At 45.6% G+C, this 22,535-nt stretch overlaps 1 protein-coding gene across 1 annotated transcript; it reads left to right on the top strand.

The window, feature by feature from the left end:
- The first annotated feature begins 1,688 nt into the window (after positions 1-1,688).
- LOC116995992 (CD9 antigen-like) lies at positions 1,689-20,236 on the top strand. The gene is made up of 8 exons (XM_033059141.1): positions 1,689-1,840; positions 11,811-11,910; positions 14,633-14,730; positions 15,899-15,973; positions 16,917-17,009; positions 17,522-17,611; positions 19,063-19,146; positions 19,882-20,236. The coding sequence occupies exons 1-8, from the start codon at positions 1,775-1,777 to the stop codon at positions 19,945-19,947; spliced, it is 672 nt and encodes a 223-aa protein (XP_032915032.1). The 5' UTR covers positions 1,689-1,774; the 3' UTR covers positions 19,948-20,236.
- The last annotated feature ends 2,299 nt before the right edge of the window (positions 20,237-22,535 follow it).

A 22,535-nucleotide genomic window follows, 5' to 3' on the forward strand; every position in this document is an offset into this window, starting at 1 on the left:
TTTTCATCCCTGAGCTAAAAGGCTCAGAAGCTGAGTGCTGAATGATCATGCTGAGTGCCCTGTTATGATGAAAGGGAATTTTTCTCACAACTGGGGTGACCTAAGGGCATGTGCACAACCAATTACCATGGATCAGCTGGCGGACTGAAACTTATCCCACCTTATTTTCTTAAAGTGGATGTTTGTAACTTCATACAGACATATTTGAAAGATTAAAGGAGTTAAACTACAACTAAACTGAGAGTTTATCTTGTACAGGAAAACACCCATTTAAGTGAGACTGATGCATTTATTTTAAACAAAACATCCAGCAGCGGCCACAAAGGTGATGAGAGATCTGGAGCATCTCTGCAGGAACTGGGCCTGATTAATTAGAGAAGTCAGAAAGGGGATCTCATTCAAGCATATAAATATCTCAATCAAGCAAGTGTCAAGAGGATGGTGACAGACTCTTCTTCTGTGGTGCCCAGTGACAGGAAGGGAGCAATGGCCATAAACTAAAACAAGAAGTTTCACCTCAGCACGAGGGAGAATGTCTTTCCATTGAGGGTGGCAGAGCACTGGAACAGCTGCCCATGGAGGGTGTGGATTCTCCATCTCTGGAGGCATTCCAAACCCACCTGGATGTGTCCCTGTGTCACCTGCCCTTGGTGACCCTGCCTGGGCAGGGGGGATTGAACTGGGTGATCTCCTGAGGTCCCTTCCAGCCCTAACTATCCCGTGATTCTGTAAATAAATACTTCTTTAACATGTAGAGCCATCAATTACACCATACAGGATGGTGGCAAAAACAGAACAACTCTGTAAATAAAAACCATTGCAAACCCTTTATAGCCATTATGAAACATTATCATATAGGCATTTTTTTGGGGAAATAGAAAGAAAAAGAACAATACCTTTTAACTCTTTAAATCAGGACCACAGTCACATCTTGTTCATTGAAAGATAACACGGAGCTTAGCTCTCATAAACACACACAGATTTTCCTCCAGACTCAAAAGCATGGAACCGATTGCATAAATCTCAAACCTTCCACATTACATTTTATTTAAAGAGAGGAAAAAAGTAATTAAAAAATAATAAATGAAACTAAAAAGTTTTATTTATAAAGAGGAAATAAAAATACCTCAATTTTAGACCCCCCCCAGGAGCACCTACAAGACCCACAGCCCAGCATCCCACTATGTTAAATGCTGCACAAACTTAGGACAAAAATCTGTCAAAACAAAGCATCAGTAGGAAGATCATAGAAACAAGGCTTGAGAGAGGGTTGGACTGGATGAGCTCCAGAGGTCCCTTCCAATCCTAAGGATTCTGTGAGCTGTACAAGAGCAGGGCGGGTTGGGCTGGAGGGTTGGTCAGATACCAGGACGAAGTTTTTCCTCCAGGCTCCCCAGGGAATGGTCACAAGCCCAACCCCGCCAGAGCCCCGGGAGCGCTTGCACAAGGCTCCGGCCACAGGGTGGGATTGCCGAGGCCGCGCCGTGCAGGGCCGGCAGCGCTACCCTGACGTTCCCCGAGCTTCCTTGCCCTCCATGCCGGGACACGGGCCACTCGGATCGCCCAGGAGGGGCGGGCACGGCCCCGTGTGGCGCTGGCGGAGCGCTGGAGCTGGCCCGGCCTCGGGGCGGAGCGCGGCGGCCGCAGGTGCGGGGCGCGGCCGGGGGCGGCCCCGGGGGCGGGCGGGGGAGTCCCCGAGACACCCGGGCAGGGCCGCATTTAAGGAGCGGCGGCGGAGCGCGGGAGCCTCGTCCCTGTGCCTGCAGCCGCCACCATGCCCGTCAAGGGAGGTACCAAGTGCATCAAGTACCTGCTCTTCGGCTTCAACTTCGTCTTCTGGGTGAGGCGCCCCGGGCCGCACTGGCCGCGGGACGGGCATGGAGGGGAGGGGGAGCGCCGGGAGCGGCATTTTGTTTGTTTTTCTGCTGCGTGGTTTTTGCTGTTTTCCCCCTTGCTGCCCCCTGGAAGGCGAGGGCTGGGTGCCCCAATGCTCACCGCTTTATTTTTCGCATTTTTCGTGTTTTATCGTAAGGCAGGTAGAGTGTGGTGCCAGGCGGGGCGGGGGTGCTGGGTTTGTGGCTATAGCGTCCCCCAGCACTGCGTACAATCCTCGCCCTAAAACTGTGCGGCTCGGGCTCCCGGGATGAGCCGGTTCCTCGCAAGTTGCACCCTGTGGTTGTGGTGTGTGAGAACTCCTGGTGTCGGTGGGAGCTGTGGCTTCCCTTCGGGTCTGATCTCTCGGAGCAGACAGAGCAGCACCCGTGGCTCTTAGTCTCCGGTGTGGTTCCCGGCCCCGCTACGCCCTGTTGGCCAGGCAGCGTGGGAATGGAAGGCATGGCTCAGCCGGGAGGATGGGGCTCTTCTCAAGCACTCGGGCCGTGAGCACCTGGATTTAGCGCTGGCTCCTGCATGGAAAAGTACCACGAGAGCTGCCTGTGTGCCTGATGGATAGGTGCAGAGAGTGTGGTTCAAGAAGTTGGGTTTTCGCTGGGCCGTTTGCCACGGTGGAGAAGTGAGTGTGCGGCTCGATGTGGAGGAACGAAGCTGGAGCTGCGGGAAGAAGCCGCGTCTGGAGACAGCCGCAGCACTGCCCGTGGGACGAGTGGAAGTTCAGTGCTCGTGGGTGAAGCGCTTGGGATGTCTCCATGTCGAGCTGAGAAAAGAACTGGGCTGCACTTGAGGGAAGCTGTGCAGAAACTGACCCATGAAAGCACATGTTGCCACCCGGGACTCACCTGGACACTGAGCAAGGCTGTCGAATTCGCAGGGTTGGAGCTGATAAGAAGGAAGAGCCTAATAAAGTACTGCCTGAAACTTACTGTCAATGAGTTTCTAAGCCTCTTGTTAAAAGAGACTGAATTATTCATGGTTTGCCTTGTGCTTGTTTTGTTAGTTTCAAAGCTGCCGACTTTCTGCAGAATGTTTTATGGGACAGAAATTCTTGTTTTCACAGGCAAAATCATTGCCTCAAAGAAGCTCTTAACTTGCACTTTACCACCTTGTTGTCTGGGGCCCAGGGCTGAGAATAGGGAGAGAGGTTTTGTTTAGCTTGGGATGTACCTGTTGCTTGAGAATGCCATGGTGATGAATTACTGAGGCTTTACTCTTAGCTTTGGGTGCTGGTGGACACAAAATTGTACTGGTGATAGTGTGGATGGAAGAAGAGTGGTGCTGCTTCCCAGAGGAGCTCAGAGATCATGGCTTTTCAAGGATATGGGAAAGAGAGGAGAAGGAAAAAGGGAGATAAATGCATCTTGGAGATCCCCTTAAGTGTCTGGAGGCTGCAAGAGGCAGTGAAGGGCAAGCAGCTTTTGTCAGCCAGAGATGAGTGTGTGTTTGGCCACCTGGAGTGGTCCTTGGCTCTTGGGGATTGCCACATGTCATTGTGACCTGCTGAAAACAGTTGGAGGGATGTTTAGGGGGTATGGTGTTAGCAAACCTTATGTTCCCTGTGGAAAAATAAAGTAGCTGTGTCCTGGGTTATGCCACACTGAACAGCGTAAGAAGAAAGGTGTTCTGGGGCTGCCAGCATTAAAAGGCAAGACCACTCTAATAAGAAAAAAGGCTTTAATGTTTCTTACGGCTTTGCAGTTGTGAAAAGCCTGTGAAGTAATGGAAGTATGTTGGCAAAACCTGTTGTGGCCAAGTGGAATTCTGTACCTCCTTTTTCAGAGATAAGCTGCCTCCAAAGCATAGGTGAGGTGTTTAAGTGGTCTGCAGCAAACCTGCAGATGGCTATGGGTGCCATTAGGTGGAATGTATTTGCTTCAGTCTGAGGCTTGAGCAAGGGTAAGAGGAAGCAGAAAGAAAAACTCAAACAACTTTATAAAGGAAGTTATTGAAATAAAAAGGGAAACTCCTCAAGTTGAAACCGTACCCAAAGGCAGGAGATAAAGGTTCATAAGTGTTGGTGAGCCAAATAAAATACACAATAATATTAGCCAAAGGAAAGCTTTTAGGAGTAATTTGCAGAAGCAAACCCAAGTAACATACCCCTCTTCAGACATGTGAGGGAGAAGGGAGTTTCTCAGGGAGTCCTTCCAGGCAGTAATAGCTCCAGGTATAAAAGTCTTGGGAGCAGTGTTTGGCAGGATTTTATTTTACTGGGGAACATTTTAATGAAGTTCTATAGCATAACCTATCTTTGACTCTGAACCCTGCACAGGCTTGAACTGACCTCTTGTTGCAAAGGAGGCGAAACAGGAGGAGCAGCAAATGTTTGATTAACAATTCTCCAAGGTCACACAGCACTTCAGAACTTGGAGTTGTGATTAGGCAACTGCCCCTGCTCACCATCCCTCTCCGTGCTGGAGGGCTGGAATGCAGCTTATGGTAGTCTGAGATGCCCAAAGAATGGCATGTATGGAGTATCTGGAAAAAGCAGGGGAGAAGATTCTTTAAAAGCTGGTGTACATGTGGAGATGGGACATTGGCTACTGCAAGGGGAAGTCAGACTTCATGAAGCTACCTTGGAGCCTTTAAAAGCCAGAATGTCGGAGAGGGCAAGGACTGGTTGGTGTTGGTTCACTTGTTCAGTGTCTCCTGCAATCTCAGGCCTCTTGTGAAAACCAGGCAGTCCTGGAGGAAGATCCTGGCAAGGAGGCTGTTGGAGTGGAGGCAGGGCTGTGGGGAGGTGCAGCTCTGCTGTTGTGAAGAGAAGCAGTGGTGCTGGCACAAACTCTGTGGCGGTCCGTATAGCCCTACCACATGTGGAGAAAGAAGCACAGGAGGAACTGCTGGAGAGCTGGCTGGCACCCTCAGTCCAGGGTGGTGGAGGTGATGGCAGTGTGCTGACACAGCAGTGTTCATGTGTGACACAGCAGGATGAGACTCTGGACAAAAGCAGGCATCAAGGGATTCCCTGGGAGGCACCAGCAGGAGGCTGCCTGGACGCAGGAACTAAATGGTTCAGGGGCAGCTGCTGCCATGGAGCAGTCAAGCCTTGGGACAAAAGGATTCTTCAGCATGGAAATGTGCCAGAGATCCTTAGGATTTTTCCACTCCCAAGGTGCTGTCTGTGTCTTGGCACAATCTTTAAGCACTTGACATGTAGACCAAGAGGTTGGTCCTGGGAAAGGCTGCTGTCTGTCCTGTTCTCCAAACCCTTCCTGAGAAGCTTGTGTTTGATCTTTCTCCAGTTGGCAAGACTGGGCATTAACGTGTTGTTCTCTGAAACTTTTGGGACTTCAGAGTTTGTCTTAAAATGTGCTTGTGGCCTAAATGGAAGGAAGAGGACGTCTTTGGATGTTTGCACCAAGTCAGGTTAAGCACAGATCAGTAAGTTTTGGGGTTCAGTCCCCTCTCTGAAGTGTAGAAATTAGGGATGGCTATGTTTCCTCCAGTGATGGAGTGCTGCAGCAGGCTCCTTGCTGCTGTTATGTTGCCCTTGCTGGGGCTGGTGCTCTCCCACCCGGGTTTGCAAACAGCTCTGCTGTCTTGGCATGGCCAGTGCTGGCCCTGGCACCCTTTACAGTCTGCTCTCTAATAATAGAAGTTTGGGGACTGATTTTAGGGGTGGGAGGGAGGGTCAAGCCTGATACAAAACTAAGGGAGTTTTTTTTCCAATCAGACAGGCTTGAGTTTATCAAGAATTCAATGGAAACAACACATTTTGTGCCTTAAACCTGAGCAGTGGAATGGTCTTTGCAAAGTTGGCTTGGACCAGCCTCAGTGTGAACAGTGCTGGATTGCCTTGAGTTGTGTGAAGAGTGACTGCCTTTAGCTGTGATCCCTTAATTCCCTGTGTTTGCTCAGGCTTGTTGGTCCTGGTGATGAAGTATTTTCCTAGGAAAACTGGGGGCTCCTGAGCAGTACTACACCAGGCAAGTGCTTGCATGTCCCCCCCGGCTTCCTGCTGTTGAACAAAAGCAAGGCCTTGCATTGTTAGACTTCAATGCTGGGTTTTCCCCTTGTGAATTTTCTGGAATTTGAAGACATCTGCTAATATTTATGGTTTAATGTGTTTTAGGCAAGCAAATGCTGTGGCACAGAGGCAGAGTTCATGTTGAGGTTTTGAGCAGTCATGTTCTTGTTCCTTTCCACTATTAGGCATCATTCTTGTCCCGATTTCCCACTCTCTAGAGCACTGTGTGTTCTATGAATAAATGTGTTTGTGTGTGGTAGTGCCTGCTAAAGTAAGAGGAGCAGAATTAGGCCTGGAGAACTCTTTTCTTTCTCTAGCTTGAAGATATCTGTGACTGTTCTGAGCCATAACCTCAGCTGTCTTTGTGTACCAAGAACAGCAATTCAGAGGGTCTTTCCTCCTCCAGTGGAGCAGAGGACTTGCAGGATGGGCAGGGAAATATGCATGTGTCTGTTAATATATATGCAGGAATGTGTGAAAAACCCAGAAATTAGTTGCTTTTGCTTTCTGTAGTGAAACCAGCAGTTGCTGGCTACAGTGTGTGAATCTAATACTGCTTGGGCTCAATTCAGTATGTTTTGACTCCAGTAAGTTCTGTGAAGTCAGGAATAGAGTTTGGAGTATGTTGCCTTGAGAAACCTGATGTGAAGCTACTTAAAGTAGTCCTAATAGTCCAAACAGGGAGCAGTCTTAGGTCCTATTTGCAATTCTAATTGCAAATATAGTAGACTGGCTTCTGAATAGGAACTTGTATGAAATGGGCTCTAGTCTTGGCAGTAGCCCAGGAATTTTGTAATGCTGCTCCTTCTTTACTGGAACACCATTTTATTGCAAAAAGTGCTGTGACATTAACATAGGCCACAACGTTCTTGAAACTAGCTAAGCAGAAAGAAAATACTTCCTTTCCAATCCACTATTTTCCAAAATTAATTTGAGAATAGCTGCAGTTTCTTGTGTAACTGCAAGCCCACATGGCACAAGTGTTAGGGGAGCTTTTTGAGAACTCTGAAAACCTGTGCTGTTGTGGATAACACCAATTTGGTAATTGAGGGTTGAGAGTGATGTTGAGCCTCACCTGTACTTACTGTTTATGGGGTTTTATTTATGGAGTACCGGCCACTAACAGGACAGAAACAGTTCATTACTACTCATAATGCTCTCAGTTTCTTTGTAAAGTTCTAGATCTGGTCCTGGCTTTGTTAATTCAGTCTAAAACAATGAGAAGTAAATTGTCTTAAGCTGTAATTTTTAGCTTGCAGTTCAAATATTTATTAAATTAAGATGGTGACTTTTTTGATGTCTTTTTGTCACATCCTGGGGTAAACCTATATGTAGAACAGTAGTGTAGAACCTGACATATCTTCTCTACTTCAAGAAAAAAAATAAGCGTTCTGTTAGATGCCATTCTTAGCTGGCAACGCTGAAAGTAGTATTTATTTCTGACTGACTTCTTTATGTGCACGTAATGACTTGCTTTCTGCTGGAGGTAATGCCATCAGCTTAGTAGAAGTTGTATGTGAACTTGGCCTGAAGGTGTCAAAATGGCAAAACCCACTTTTTTTTTTTTGTGCAAAGGCTTTTTGTACAGGTTTTGAGCCACTTACCAGATGCTCTTGAAATGTCTAGTTTCTTCCCTATCCCTGCCTCCACCCTGTCGGAATGGAGGAAGGGCTGGTGGAGGGTGTTCCCTTCCCAAAGCTTTGTCTGCCAGGACAAAGGACTGTCTAATGACTTGTTAAGTGCTTGGACCTTGAGCTCCTTGAGAGGTGATGCTGCCTAAAGAAAGATAAGATGCTCTAAGGTGTCTGAGGCAAGCGGGTTGCTTGTCCCTTTTTTAGGTGACAAGGTCAGAAGACGCTGAACAAAATGGACTTGCAAAATAGTGGCTAAATCCAAAATGAACTTTCCAGGCTTTCAAAAATAGTGTCACACATTGCACTGCTATGGGATGTGTTAACAGAACTGGTGATTTGGGTTAGATTCTTTTATTATTTTTTAAACCTCAAAGTTTTAACACGTGTTTATGGCATTAAATCTAACAGTTTCCTGTGCAAGCCTTATCTGTGAAACCTCAGGTGTCAGAGTAGGACAAAAATCCCATGGGAATTGCTGGGTAGCATTCAGTGCTGGAGCACACTCTGAGCTTATGCTCAAGTTAGCCAGGGATGGAGAGGGGGAGGAAGGCAGAGTGTCCTGTGTGGCTGCTGCCTCCAGGATACACAGGCTTTCTCATCTTAAGTGCATCCTGAGTGGTTCAGGTCCTTTCTCAGTTCTGTCTTCTCACTTGGAAGGCTGGGGACACACCCTTGTATATACCCAGAGGCGAAGCAAGGGGGAAGGGGTGACTTTGGAAAAGGTGTGGGATGGGATGGGTGAGAGGAGGGAAGTCCTGCACAGGAGGCTCACTAGGAAAGCTGCAGGACTAAGAAGGTGTAAGAAAGGAAGACAGACCAAAAAAACTGGTTTTCCTGTTGCAACAGGCAGAAAGCTGCATGCAGGAGTGAGTTTTAGAGGCAAAGGGGGTGTGTTTGTGTGTAATTAAAACAGCCCGAGAAGCCTCCACGGGAGAGGAGTGGCCTGGTAGTTTTATTCTTGTTGCAGCAGTAGAACAGCCAAGCAGGGCAGGAATGAGCTGGGAGCAATGGTTAGGGGAAAAAAGGAAGCCTGGTTATCTGGAGCAGGGAAGTCAGTAGTGTGATTGTGCCAGGACATGCTGTTACTGGAAAATCACTGCCCAAAACTGTTCCAAAACAGTGAGTGAGCAGTGTCCCTTTAGCTTCACACTTTGGTCAGATTGGGGAAAAAAACTCCAACCCTGTCTTTTGAGCTATTTTTGTCACTATAGAAACATACTGCTTACCTGTCTGATAAGGACACAAACCTGCTCTTTTCTTTGTGTGTGTGAAACCAGGCAAAATGGTTTACTTTCAGGAATAGACTACTGTTCTTTTCCTGCTAAATTTCTCTTTCAGCACAGCATAGAGCTACTTAGAAACCCACAGTATTGCTCACCTGCTTTGACAAAATAGGTCTGTTAGATGGGGAATCTGCTTGGATTACCAAACAAAAACCCAACCATTAGGTTAATTTGGATCTGTTTCCACTCAGCTGAGGTTGGGGGACTTGCACCCCTTTCCTAGGAAGAAAGAACCATCTCCCAAACCATCCCAGCAGGGCTGCCCGTCCTGCTGGCATAGCATGGGCGAGCAGGGAGGTGACAGTGCCTCAGCCTCTGGTGTGCCACATTGGCCAGAGGTGCTGCCAAGTGCCCATGGGGCTGTGCTTTTCTCCTCCTTGGCGGCTGGTGTTGCTGTGTCCTCATTTCTCCCTTGTTTTGATGGAAACTTGAAGCTTTAAGTTTCTTGCCTCCTGCTTTAAAAGTGCCTTTTTTAGTTCAGTGGTTGCTGTGGGTAGGAAAAGCACAAACTGGGAACATAAGTCTGCTTTCCTTAACAAACTGAGACAAAAAGTCTCTTATTCTTGCATGAAGGAACTGCATTTTATTTCTAATCCACTATGCAGAGAATTATCACTGTTTCAGTTCTACCACTTTTCTTAGTGCTGTGCAGTAGTTCACTGGCATGAAGTGTTACCACTGTTCTGTGATGATCCTGTAAGTCTGTCTCCCTGGCATCTTCTCAACCTTTCTCCAGAGACTGTTTTTCCAGGGAGAAAATGTGCCATGTACCTCTGGGTGGTGGTGGGGAAGGGTTAAATTTGTCTTTTGAAAGGAGCTGTATTAGATACATCATCTCTGCCCAATGTGAACAGACTAGTTTGTTTGTTTGTTTCTGGAGGGCATTGACTGAGCCTTCTCCTTTACTTGGAATTTTAAGATCCGTGTAGTTACAGTATGGCTTAGGTGTTTCTTTAACTTTGCAGTCCTTTCCTGTGCCCTGCTCCATTTGTAGAGCTCTCTTCTCAAACAGTGGAGCTTGTCAAGCTGTGAAGAAGTTTGGTAGGTGACAAGAGCTGGGTGTTCAGGCTTGTGGCCTCACAGTTTGTGAGTTCCTGGCAAAACCAGCAGAGGCTGTAGGTTTCTTCTAATGATGGGTACCTGGATCAGCTTTGAAAGCTGAAGACTACTGGGTGGCCCAGGAATGGGAGTCTCAAGCAGAGTGCTATTAAATACTGGGTGACTTAACAGCAGTCTCAAGGCAGAGTTTTCTCCATCACTAAACCTTTCTTATGTTTGAACTGAGGCACTGGGATGAGATGGCAAAACCTTTTTTGAAGTGATGCTGCAGCCAGAAGAGCAGGTAGAGCAGCAACTCTTCTCTCTGTCAGCTCTCCTTTGTGCCTCTCCCTCCCCTCGGGGTGCATCTGTGGCACAAGAAATTGAAATAAAGATGCTGGTGTGAGTTCTGTGTTGTACCAAGGTGCTCCAGCATAACTTAATCATCTTGTCAGGGTAGCCCTAGCAAGGCAAGCAGGAGGTGTGTGCAGGTGTGCCTTGGGAGTAAGCACCAGAAATGCCAACAAAGGTCTTTTGCTTGGGTCTGGAAACCTCCAGGTGGGCTTGGCTCTTTGGGTTGTGTGTCACTTGATCTGTTTTCCCAGGTACAGCCCTGCAGCTCCTCTTGGAGGCACTCGGGTTCCTGCCCTACAGGAAAAGCTGGTTTAGGAGAGCTGGAGTTGTGTGTGAGCAGGAACTCTCCCACAGAGGGAGAAGGGGCTCTCAGGCTCCCACTTCTCAGGTGGGCTGGGTGTGGAAGGGGTGTGCGTGTCCCTGGGTGCTTGCCAAGGGAATGCTGCCCATATTCCCACTGAAAATTGACATTATTTAACACTTCGCAGTTTCTTAGAGGCCAGTCAGGCATGTTTCCTTCTACAAGGACCTTCTTATCAGAGATCAGGCTTTGAGAATTTTGGTTTTGCTTTTCATGCATGGTTTACCTGACCACAGCACCAGAATTTATAAACTTATTGCTCACTCTTAAGTTTAAATTTTTAATGTCTGCTGCAATGTTTGGGATTTCTGTCCTCATCTTGCTTTTGTAGAACTTTTTTTAATAGTTAAATGATCTTCAAAGGAAGAACTGAGAAGCACACTCCAGCTTTCTGGCTTGTCCTGGTTTCTTCATTTTCTTACATGCATGAAAACTTAATTTTTTTCTTTTCAAAGGATTCAGTCTTCAAAGCAAACTGTTGCTATTGGCCTTACCGGAGTGCAATTCCCTCTTTCTTGCAACACTTCCTATGGCTTTTGCCAGATGTTTCATCCAAAGGCTAATTTATACACAAAGTGATTTGCTGCAAACACAGGCACCAATGTTAAGAGGAACCTGGAGGCATACAGGCAGAGATTATAATGAAATAAAACTAAATATTACTTAAAATTCAATTGTATTGCTCCAGATCAGCAATGTTTCTTCTTCTGCAGCTGGTTTTTGTTTTTTTTTTTTTTTTTTTTCTGTCAGTGTGGTCACTTAATGGGTTGGTTTTATCTTGTTTTGCAAGAAGAACACTCTTCCTGAACTCCCTTCCATGGCACACTGAACTCTCAGCAATCTGTTTACTACACTAAAACTTCCAGCTGGCCTTACAAGGCCCTTTTCCTTGTGATAAACTTGCTTTCCAGTGTGAAGCTTTAAGGTCACTAAGCCATGCAATCAAATGCCTGCAGCCACCCAGAATAAAACAATGTGTGGAAGGATGAATGGAAATATTGACTATTGGCTAGACCTTGGATATTTTCAGAAAGGAACAAGAATGGCATTGTTCTCCTGTATCACTGGAGTTTATATTAGTAAATATAAGTTAGTAAATGTCAACAAGGTGCCTCATGTCTGGAACTTTGTGTGTTGGTATCCTCATTTTTTTATGCTTGTCCTTTGTCACCTCTTTAAATAAAAGCTGTATCCTGTGCTTTATTCTGATTTTGTTACTAATGCAAGGCTGGGTGGATTAGTTGGTATTATTTAACAAGCCTTCCTTGTTCTTACAGCTTGCGGGGACAGCTGTGCTTGCAGTTGGATTATGGCTTCACTTTGATTCACAGACCAAAAGCATCTTTGAACTGGACAGTGACACAAAGTTTTACACAGGTGAGCTGGGGGATCACTCAGGGGATAGGTCACACTTCTGTGCCCTGATTTCCAGGCTGCTGAGAAGCCTTGGCCTTCCTTAAAGGGTAAAAAGGCAAAACAGCCCTGAACAGTCTGAGAGTAGCTTCCCCTGGATGGTGTTGGGGACAGCTTCTCTTGTGAGCTCTTGTGCAGACAGCAGTGCTGTCATGTGAGTGGTTTCTTGGCTCTTCATGTTTTTTTCTTTTAGAGTAGTTTGTGTTCCTGTCAGCAAACATTTTGTAATCCCGGAGGCTCCTGGAAGACACAGAGGATGTTTCTTCCTGATGCTCATCACCATACGCGTCAGCAAAGTTTCGTGCTAAACTTATTGAGTAATTAACTTTTCTCCAGAGTGACCAACCTGAGCCACCCAAAACACAGCTCTGTTGCCTCATCTCTCAGAAGGAGCATGTGAACTTCTGTCTAACTCTTAAAGCCTAAGTCATACTGAACTGAATGGGAAGAATGCACAAATATCTTGGTACTTACGAGAATTATTCCAACCAGCATGGATCAATGTAGCTTTAGCTAGACCATGTGGAAGGTGTTTTTAAGATGATTAATTAGGGCACACACATTTTTAGTTTATGCTAATGTCATAGGAATTAGTAAGTGAACAACTGAATTTTATATGATCTTTGATTTTGATCTCTACACTTGCTTTTAAGTTTGGGCAGGAGAACACATGTAGTTTGGTTGTTACCTATAGGTGCTCAGACCCTTGGAGCAGCTCTGCTTGAGCTAAGGCTGAGGGAATTGGGATTGTTCAGCCTAGGGGAAAAAAGGCTTTGGGGTGACCTCATTGTCCCTTCCAGTGCCTGCAGGGAACCCACAGGAAAGATGGAGAGAGACTCTTGACAAGGGCCTGGAGTGACAGGACAAGGGACAATGGCTTCACACTGACAGAGGGCAGGGTTAGATTGGGTATTGGGAAGGAATTGTTCCCTGTGAGGGTGCTGAGGCCCTGGCACAGGGTGCCCAGAGAAGCTGTGGCTGCCCCATCCCTGGAAGTGTCCAAGGCCAGGCTGGATGGGGCTCTGAGCAACCTGGGATATAGAAGGTTCCATGGCAGGGGGTTGGATAAGCAGTCTTTAAAGGATGGCTTTGTCTTTCTCTTGCCAAAAAACTGGCTCCTGTCCTAAGCTAGTCACTTGTGGTAACTCCCAGGCTGGTGTCTGAAGGGTCACTTGCAAGGAGGTGCAGCTTTTGTTGCAACCTTAGTTCTAGGGTGGCCTGTGCCTACAGGGAATACTGTTAGGAGTGGTGTAGAGGCTGTAGTTGGGTAGTACTGAGATGCTTGTGGGACTTCATAAAGAAGCTGCAGGCATGCAGACAGGTTATCTGTGAGAAAATTCGTGGTTTGCCCTTGGTATGATGGCATTTCAGCAAACTGGGTGATTCTTGGAGCTGCTGGGAAGATGCCCTGATGCTTTTATGTGGATCTCAGAATGAGAACAGAAATCTGAAGTTTGCCATTGAGCTGAATGTTTAACAAGTCTTTTTTTCAGTAGTCTAAAACAACTTTCACCTCTGAAAACAAAGTTTATGGTATGATGGTTAAGCTACTGGCTAGATGTAGCCAGTGAAACCTGCTTGAAATCTATGTTAAATGAAGTTTTAAAAGGAAGCTCAATGGGAATTTCTGCTTTAATGTAATTTTCTGGGAGTACTTACTGACTGCAGTAAGTTATGAATCAAGTTACCTCAAAGGCTTTCTGTACAACTCAAACTGGCATATGAGGTACTGATGGACTCTTTATTTTAATTTTTCAAAATGGAAAAGTTTAAGCTCTGGTTAAAAAGTCCATATTGGAACTTCCTCCTGATGAGAAATGTCAGGCTTAATCCCTTACAAATGATGCATCGAGTAGATGTTTATTTTGGCAGCTAATCATATTAATTTGCATCAAGAATATATCATTTGCAAAAGCTTACATCTGGCTTCCTTTAATTAGTATTGATTGGGTCTCTGAGCTGTATTTTTGTCCCTATTGCTAGAAATGTCCTGCTTGTTCCACGTGCTTTGTGCTGATTCTTTGATGCTTCTCTACCCTTGTAATATTCCTTGCCATCCTTTGGGAGTTTTCTTGCTCACCACATCTTGGTGCTGTCTCCTCCTCACAGCTATGATGATTAGGCTGGTTGTTCCCAAGTTTTGGAGCCAGAGGATTTGGCATAAATGGAGCCTTTTACCTCAGAAATGTTTGCTCTTTCTCCTTCAACATGCTCACTACCTACTTTCTGGGCAGAGTAGTTTACAAGCTCTGGCTCTTTTTCTGATTTGAAGTAGTACCTGCTTCAAGACTTTGCAGTTGTTAATAAATCACTATTCCAGCTGTCTCTAACTCCTGTTGTCTCTGTCTTCACCTGAAGAGAAGTTGATAACTCTTGGCTCTGAGCCTGTTTTAAAGAGTGTCTTACAGCTTCTTAGATGGCTTTATCTTGCCCATTTTCTAAAACTTGTGAAACTGCAGTAGGGGTACACATTGTGTCAAATTGAAGGGTTTATTTATCAGTTTTTCAGATATATTTGCTTTGAAAATTAAGCACACACACCCCCCTTTTTTTTTTTTTTTTCAATTCAAACACCTTAGTAAAGAAACTTTGCAAAAGCTACCAATGCTATTTGTGGAGCAATTAATTGCATACCTTGCTGCTGAGGTCTCAATGACCTGCACACCTTTGTTTTCCTCCTCTCTAGGTGTTTACATCCTTATTGGAGCTGGTGGCCTTATGATGCTGGTTGGTTTCTTGGGATGCTGTGGTGCATCACAGGAATCTCAGTGTTTGCTTGGCCTGGTAAGTGCTCAGGGTAATGCTGAAATTTTTGACCATCATGATGAGAAAGGAAGGAAAATATTGTGTAATTCAAGGACACCAGATTGTGGACCCAGAGCAATCAGTGCTTAAACTCATGGTCACCTACATAATGCTAAAATGTTAAATATAGCTTTCATTTCTGGCCTGAAATCCAGGTGCTCCTGCTGTATTTGAATACAGGATGACCTCAAGAGGCTCAGTATGTCTGACATACACTGAAGTGTCAAGACTGGAAGTATTGCGAACACAGAACTAAAATATTGATAAGAGCAGTGCTATCATTGCTAGACAGATCATCCTGGACTCAGAAGGGCAGTTCTTAATCTCTGAGACCAGACCTGTGGTATTTGATGTTTGAAACAACAAGGTTCTACTGTTCATAACCACAGAATGAGTTTTTCTAGTTGACAGCTGCTCTACAAGCCAATTACTGGAGAGCACCCTCATTGTTTTCAGACTGCAGGGGCCCATAGAGCTTACTGGGTTTGTGCACATCTGTACACTTGCAGGACTACTCATCCAAATAACCAGAAGACTTAGTTAATAAAAGACAACTACTATAGCCACTGAAGGAACAATTCTCCCTTTGTGTCACAGAAGAACCTAAATTCAAGTATTTCTTGCAAGATTATGCCTCTAGCCCTTTGTAATTCTGAGTATCTCCTTAAAGTGCTGAAAGATAGTGATGTTTCAGATCTGGTAGTCAGTGAGAGAACACTTGTGTTTTATGGGATATACAACAAAGCAACCATTAACTCTCTGGGAGTTGGTGGCAAGCTAGGAATTAAGTAATGACTCCTAAAGCAACAGGAGTGACAAACCAGAGGAAAGAATTGGTGTCAGCTGTTGTGATGTGTCTGAGTGACTTGGACAACTTCAAAGTTGGAGTTAGCAGATGATTGGCTTTAATTAACATGGATCAAAAAGCAGGACTGGTGCTTGGAGAGCACTGCCAGACTTTCTGACGCTCATGGGAAGAAGTGCTGACCCAGTGTCCTTTTTCCTGGTGTTACTAATGTCTCAGACTTCTCACTACAACCTGGTTGAATGACACCTCCTACAAGTCCGGATGAACTTGCAGTTTATGTGTTTGATGCTGGTTTGTGGTGCTCTGGCCTTCCTGAATAATGTGATCTTTCTTTTCTAGTTCTTCTTCTCCCTTTTTGTGATTTTTGCCCTTGAAATTGCTGCCGGGATCTGGGGATTTACAAATAAAGAAAAGGTAGGTTGCTCTTGAAAATTGGGAGTGGTGGGATGCTGGAACAGGTTACCCAGAGAAGCTGTGGCTGCCCCATCCTTGGAAGTGTTCCAGGCCAGGCTGGATGGGGCTCTGAGCAGCCTGGGGTAATGGAAAGTGTCCCTGCCCATAGCAGGGGAGCAGGACTTAGGTGATCTTGAAAGCCCTTTTCTGACCCCAAACACTCCATGAGTCTATGAATGTGCCCACAGTCAGCAGTCTGCTGACATCTATACCAGTACAAATCAAATTCTTGTTACCTAGGGAATTTGTGGGAGTGGAAAAAGGCCATACAAAGTCCAACTGCAGTATTTAAAAATGAAGCTGTAGCAGGGAAGCCAGAATCCAAGAGGCTGTTGCATGCTAGAGATGCCCTCCAGACAGTACCTGGCTGAGCTGTGAGGTGAAGCAGACTGGCTGGGAAGCTTTACCACTTCCAGAGAGGAGTTGGGTCAGCTGAGGGCTGAGTGTTTCTGCACCTGAAGCATGACTGCTATGCCCTGTCTTTCTCAAGCAGTCAGGATTCTGTCTTGTTTCAGATTCAGATGCTTGGGGACCAGGGTTGCTTTTCTGCTCATGTTGTATTATACATTGGGGAACCTATAGAAACTTCTGGGGCACAGTAGACTAGCCAGTATTTTTGGGCAGCCAGTGGGCAAAGACTTGGTTCTCTCACTCCTCTTAGAAGCTCAGATTTGGAAGGGGAAATAATCTTACCTGTTTAGGTGTGGCTATTAAAGTAAATGTACAGTTATTTCTCACCTGAAACTGGTGAGCCTCCTGTCCACTCTCTGTTTGTACATGGCAGAAGAATGGGTGTTGTAGGCTGTAGGATTTTTGATTGACTTGCTGAATTCAGGTTTTTCATAATTAATACAAGGTATGACACTAATACACCATTAATAGGCAACTCTTTGCTTTTCCTTAGATTACTGATGACTTAAAGGAGTTCTACATGGACACCTACAGAAAGAGAACTCAACAAACTGCCAAAGACACCCTGAAAGCATTTCAGTTCACTGTAAGTACATGGTTCTGCTTAACCTGGACAGTAATGCTGCTGCTCCATGCCAGCAAGGACTGTTCTCCCTGCCACCCAGTCCCCTGTATTGCTGGTTAGAAGAAACCAAAGCTTGCAGAGATTTTTGTATAGTGTAAATGAATTCAGGATGCCTTTTTTTTTGTTCTTCTGAAGTGTCTAGAAATAGTTCTTGTTTTTCTAAAACTCAGCAGCAGCCTGGGAATCCCTGGATCTGAACTACTGGCACCCTAGTATGCACAGCTGCATATCTGTGAGGGGTTCAGCTCTGTGTCTGTAAGGAGCTGTGTGTACTCAGAGATCTAGCTCTTCCTTTCAGAACCTTGTCCTTTAATTTAATAAAGACTTGTTAAAATTAGGTTTATAGCAGTCATGTTGACAAGACTTGGTCTGTAGTAAAAACTAATGTAATTTTCTTTTACCAGATTATTGAGCAAAAATAAGGATTATTTAACCTGGGTCTCTTTTTTTTTTTTTTTGTTTTTCTGTTGTAGCTAAACTGCTGTGGCCTTACTGGAGTTCTGGAGCAGCAGTTCATGGACACTTGTCCAGCAAAGACACTGTCTGAGTCATTCACTATCAAGGTAAAGCTTACCTTAATTCACCATCAGCCCTGCCCAGTGGGTAGAGTGAAAAACACTTTAGGAAACCCTCCTAGTCTGTGGGAAATCCCCTTGGCACAGTGGTGTGGCAGTGTGTCTGTGATCAGGCTGGTTGTGGAAAACAAACCTGCTGTCACCGTGGAAAAAACAAGCCGGAAATCTGACTTTGCTCAGGAAATGTGCAGTCTGTGTGTCAGACTCACTGGTGAAGTGGGCAGTGGAAAATCAAAACTTTGCCCTAAAAAAAAGCCTCTCTCACTGCCTTGAGAGCTCTGTTCTCTTCACTGCGTCTTCCTGGTGCTTTCTGGGAACTGTCACCTCCCTCCTGGGAGAAGTAGAGCTTGGGGTGGGAGCAAGTCTGAGGCTTCAGCAGGGACAGGGAAGGAGGGGTAAGGCATTGGTAGCCTGTTCAGGTGAGTTTGTGACTGTGAAGGCAATTTTCTGAATCAGGTTTCCCTGTTGGAATATTGTTGCAGAGGTGCCTGAATGCCACAAATAACAGGAGAAAACAGCTTGTATAGTTTTTTACCACCCCTCTTCTTCTTTTCTTTACAACCATCCAGTGCTTTTGCTTTATGCTCCAAGACAATTTGTATGAGTCCTTCTATGGTTCTTACCATGCGGGAATTCAACTAATAACTTGGGGTGTTTTCACTTTGACAGCTTCACACATCTGCCCACATGAGACCCTTCAGTCTGTGTCTTGAGTCCTGTCCAAGCAGTCTGAGTCAGAGTGTATGGGAGTAGCTGAGACTGCATGCAGGCTTTATTGTTTGTTTTTATTCTACTGTGTTTTAAGCTTCATCTGTTGACTTTATCTTGTGATGCCCATTCCCAATTGTAGAAAAACAGTGGATGGACTGAAGGATCAAAGGAATGTAATGGAGTGTGTCTCTAAGAAGCAGTGCTGTTATTGGTATTCTGATTGAACCAACTCATTCTTGCCAGTGTACCCATTTAATCACAGATTCAGTCTCCCTTCCTAGACTGGATAAGGAACAAAACAGAAAAATGTAGCCCTGGCCCTTCTATGAATCTGCCCTGGCATGGATCCTAGCCTAGGATATCCTGCCATTCCCATGCACTGTGGGTTCAGGAGGGGTCTGCAAAATTATGGTAGCAATTGGCAATATCAAGAGTGGCTTTAAATCCCTTTTGCTAAGGGATGAGCAATGCATCATCTGAAGTGCTGACAGCCATTAGTAACAAGCCAAGCCTGATAAATGGCATGTTCAGATTGAGAGGTACTGTTAACAGGTTTGAGATACTTGAAGAGTAGATTTAAACTTCTCCACCAGCTCTTATGTAAGACCATCCCTGGTTCTCTTTAAGGATGTGACAGTAAAGGCCAGATCAAAGCAGCTTTTAAAAGACGAGTCTTCAAATGAACCTTGTGTGTGTAAAACACTAATGAACCATCTGTTCCATTTCAGTCCTGCCCTGAAGCCATTGATGATGTCTTCAAATCCAAATTGAATGTCATTGGAGCAGTTGGCCTTGGCATTGCTGTGATGATGGTGAGTTTCCAGATTATTTAGAGGGTGCTCAGAGGATACTCAGAGCAGAAGTCTTGTAGAGCAGTGCCTGGCCCAGCAGCCCACAAGGCTATTCCACTGAGGACAAGTCCCAGCAGGATCAGGGTGTTTGCTGCAGGGCCCTGAGGCAGTGCAGAGGCTGGGATGTCTCAGGCCTCCCTGGTTCTGCTTTGGATTAGGACCTGCCTCCTTGCACTTTCAACAGTGGTGAAATCTTGCCAGTGATCTGTGTATATATGGAGTGATGATGTATTGGTCATGTTGCTGGCCCACATCTTAGTTGTAATATCTCTTGGGGATTCTTCTTCTTTATAACAATTACAGGCTCTGCTAGAGGGCTGAAATAACAGGGCTGCTGGAAAAACTTGTATTTCTGTGTTTGACTTCTCTGGAGAAAAGATCATGCTGGGATGGTCAGAGATTTCTTAGGAGATATGGAGCTTTATAGCTGCTCATGCTGTGCAGGGCCAGAAGTTGAACTTGCAGATCCTTGTGGGTCCCTTCCAACCTGACATATTCTGTGATCTGTTTTCAAGTACTGAGGTGAATGGGATTCCTGGGAATGAACTTTGGGGATTGTGGGATGGGGATGGCAGAGTGAAGTTTAAAAATACAGAATACATGTGACTTCTAGGCTGGGAGGAGCGGCTTGTCCTCATGCTAATAAAAGCACATGCTTTGGTTTCCTGCTTTCTAATCAGTTTGCTTTCTTTGCAGATTGTTGGCATGATATTCAGTATGGTTCTGTGCTGTGCCATCCGCAGGGAAAGAGAGATGGTCTAAGAGCTGCAAACCCAAGATTCCTGCACTATAAAAATCCTCACCATTAACTTTTGCGTTCTAAGAGCATTTCTAAAACGTTATATATTTGTTACCTTTTTAATGCTTTATTTGGTACTGATGTAGGTTTGCTTTTTACGTTACAGGTTGAAACTATAAAGGTTTATCTGACTCAATACAAACATTGTACATAAAATATCTTTTCCTGAAACTTGCATAATTTGGATGTAATTTATGTTGGAGACAATTTGATACTTAATAAAGAGTAAGATGTATTGTTTGTGGGGGAGAGATGTTGCTATGTTGATTAACCCCACTGTTTAATGCATAACAAGGAGTTGAAGTTGCATAACATGTTAAGTGTTTTTTGGGATAAAGCAGGAAATCACTCTTATGCCAGTGCCCCATGTTGGAAGGGAATGGGAGATGCTGTCAGAACATGTCAGGGAAGGTGTGGTCATTCTGCTTTCCTTGGTGTGTGTGGATGAAAGCAGGTCTTAAGTACATTCCTAAAATGTCACTGCTGTACCACTTTTACTGTTGCCTCCCTGGAGGGTGGCAAAGGCTGGCTGTCACACAGGTGATGTGCAGGCACTGGTAGCTCCATGCAGCCAGGCTGGGCTCTGCCTTGGGTTTAGCTGGGCTTCCTGACATCAGCCTGTCTGCTGCCACAACTGTCCCCTGGCAGGGCCTTGGGCCTTGACAGGGCACATTCCCTAGTGTATGCTCAGGATTTTTTCACTGGCTGGCTTGGGGCTTTGTGTCCCCAAAGCCAGCAAGGTGCAGTCTCAAGGGCTTAAAACACGTGTGCCAAATCTCAGGTTTCCAAGTGGAATAAATGTAAGTTGCATGAGCAGTTAAGGGTCCAGCTCTGCAGTTGCAGAGTTGAGGCTGTCCTGTTTCAGTTTAAATATGGATATGGGAGAGAGCAGAGATGCCAGTGTGGAACCCTTAGCCTAAAGAATTACCGATTTGTCCAGTATTTCTATGGTAAATGGCTTTTCAGTGTTTTCTTTTGTCTCCAAACTACATTCTGGTGGGGGTTGCCTATGGACTTACCAACAGGTTGATGTGCTGTTCTGTACCTGGTGCTTGCTTACTGTACAGTCTCATCTGTGTGCTTGGAAGCTTCTGGTTTCTGTCTTCTGGGTAATACAGGTGTCTGTGAGTAGTCCTTGCTTGTCCCCCTTTTTTCCAGCAAGAAGGTTGGTATTTATTACAAGAAATACCAGAATTGGTGGGTGTCAGGCTCTGCTGATGCATGAATGTATTTGTCACCTTTGTGTTACCTACCCACTGTCACTTGTCTAAGGGAACCATGCAGCTCTCCTCTGTAACATGTTGCACTGTTCTGTGTTCATGGGCCTTCTTTAAAAAAAGTGATTTAAAAAAAGTCAAATGGTAATCATGCTTTTGTGTGTCTTACAGAGACTAAAATTACTCCAGAAAGGAGTTGATCTAATGTTCTTTTGTAGCTATACATAACAGCCTGGAGGGGAAAATCTCTCATGGGAATTTGAGAGCAGCCATGCTTCCACTGACCACTTGAAGAACTGAGAAGTAGTGTTTTTGTGAGCTGGGTAGTTCTGGACATGAGAATGAACCTGGCACATGGAAGAGCTGGAGTGAATTGCTGTCAACATCAGGAAAGTTTACTGCTGCCTTCTTGTGCTTCTTGTCCACAGATCAGTGGAGGTTGGAAAAGCCCTCCAAGATCATAGAGCCCAGCCTTTGACCAATCACCCCCTTGTCAACCACACCAGAGCACTGAATGCCATGTCCAGTTGTTCCTTGGACACCTCCAGGGATAGGAACACCACCTCCTCCCTGGATAGGCCCTTCCAGTGACTAATCACCCTTTCAGTGAAATTCTTCCTGATGTCCAACTTCCAACTCCCCTGGCACAGTTTGAGGCTGTTTCCTTTCCTCCTGTCCCTGTTCCCTAGGAGCAGAGACTGACTCCCTCCAGCTGCCCCCTCCTGTCAGGGAGTTGTGCAGAGCCAGAAGGTTCTCCCCGAGCCTCTTTCCCAGCTCCCTCAGCTGGTCCTCAGCAGAATTGTTTTCCATCCCATTCCCTAACTCTTTTGCCTTTCCCTGGATATGCTTCAGCACCCCCATGTCTTTATTTGAACTGAGGGGCCCAAATGGGTGTGGAATTTGAGGTGCCAAGTACAGAGGGACAATCACTGCCCTGATCCTCCTGGCCACACTTGGATGCTGGTGTGTGTGTTCAGTTTGCCAGCATCTGCTATGGCTGCAGTCCAGCAGCTTTTGGTGGAGTCTAAGGAAATCTAGCAGGTTGTAACTAGGGAGAGGAGGGCTCAGCTGTAGGCTCAGCACCCCAGGTTGTGAGGTTTGGACAGTGGCTGCAGGGGCAGCTCTTGAGCTGGGCATCCATGTCAGCTGAAGATTCAGAAGTGAATACCTGTTCCTGTGTTCCACAGAAACTGGAGAGGGGTTTCCTGGGATTTAGTCTTTAGCTTGCACTGCTGCTGCCTTCCCCACAGTGTTTATGCCACACTCTGCCTCTTTAATGCCTACCCTCAATCCACATGTGGTTTTTTAAGCCAAATCTTTTACCCTTCTTTCAA

Source organism: Catharus ustulatus, chromosome 4, assembly GCF_009819885.2.
Source record: "Catharus ustulatus isolate bCatUst1 chromosome 4, bCatUst1.pri.v2, whole genome shotgun sequence".
Taxonomy (NCBI): Eukaryota; Metazoa; Chordata; class Aves; order Passeriformes; family Turdidae; genus Catharus; species Catharus ustulatus.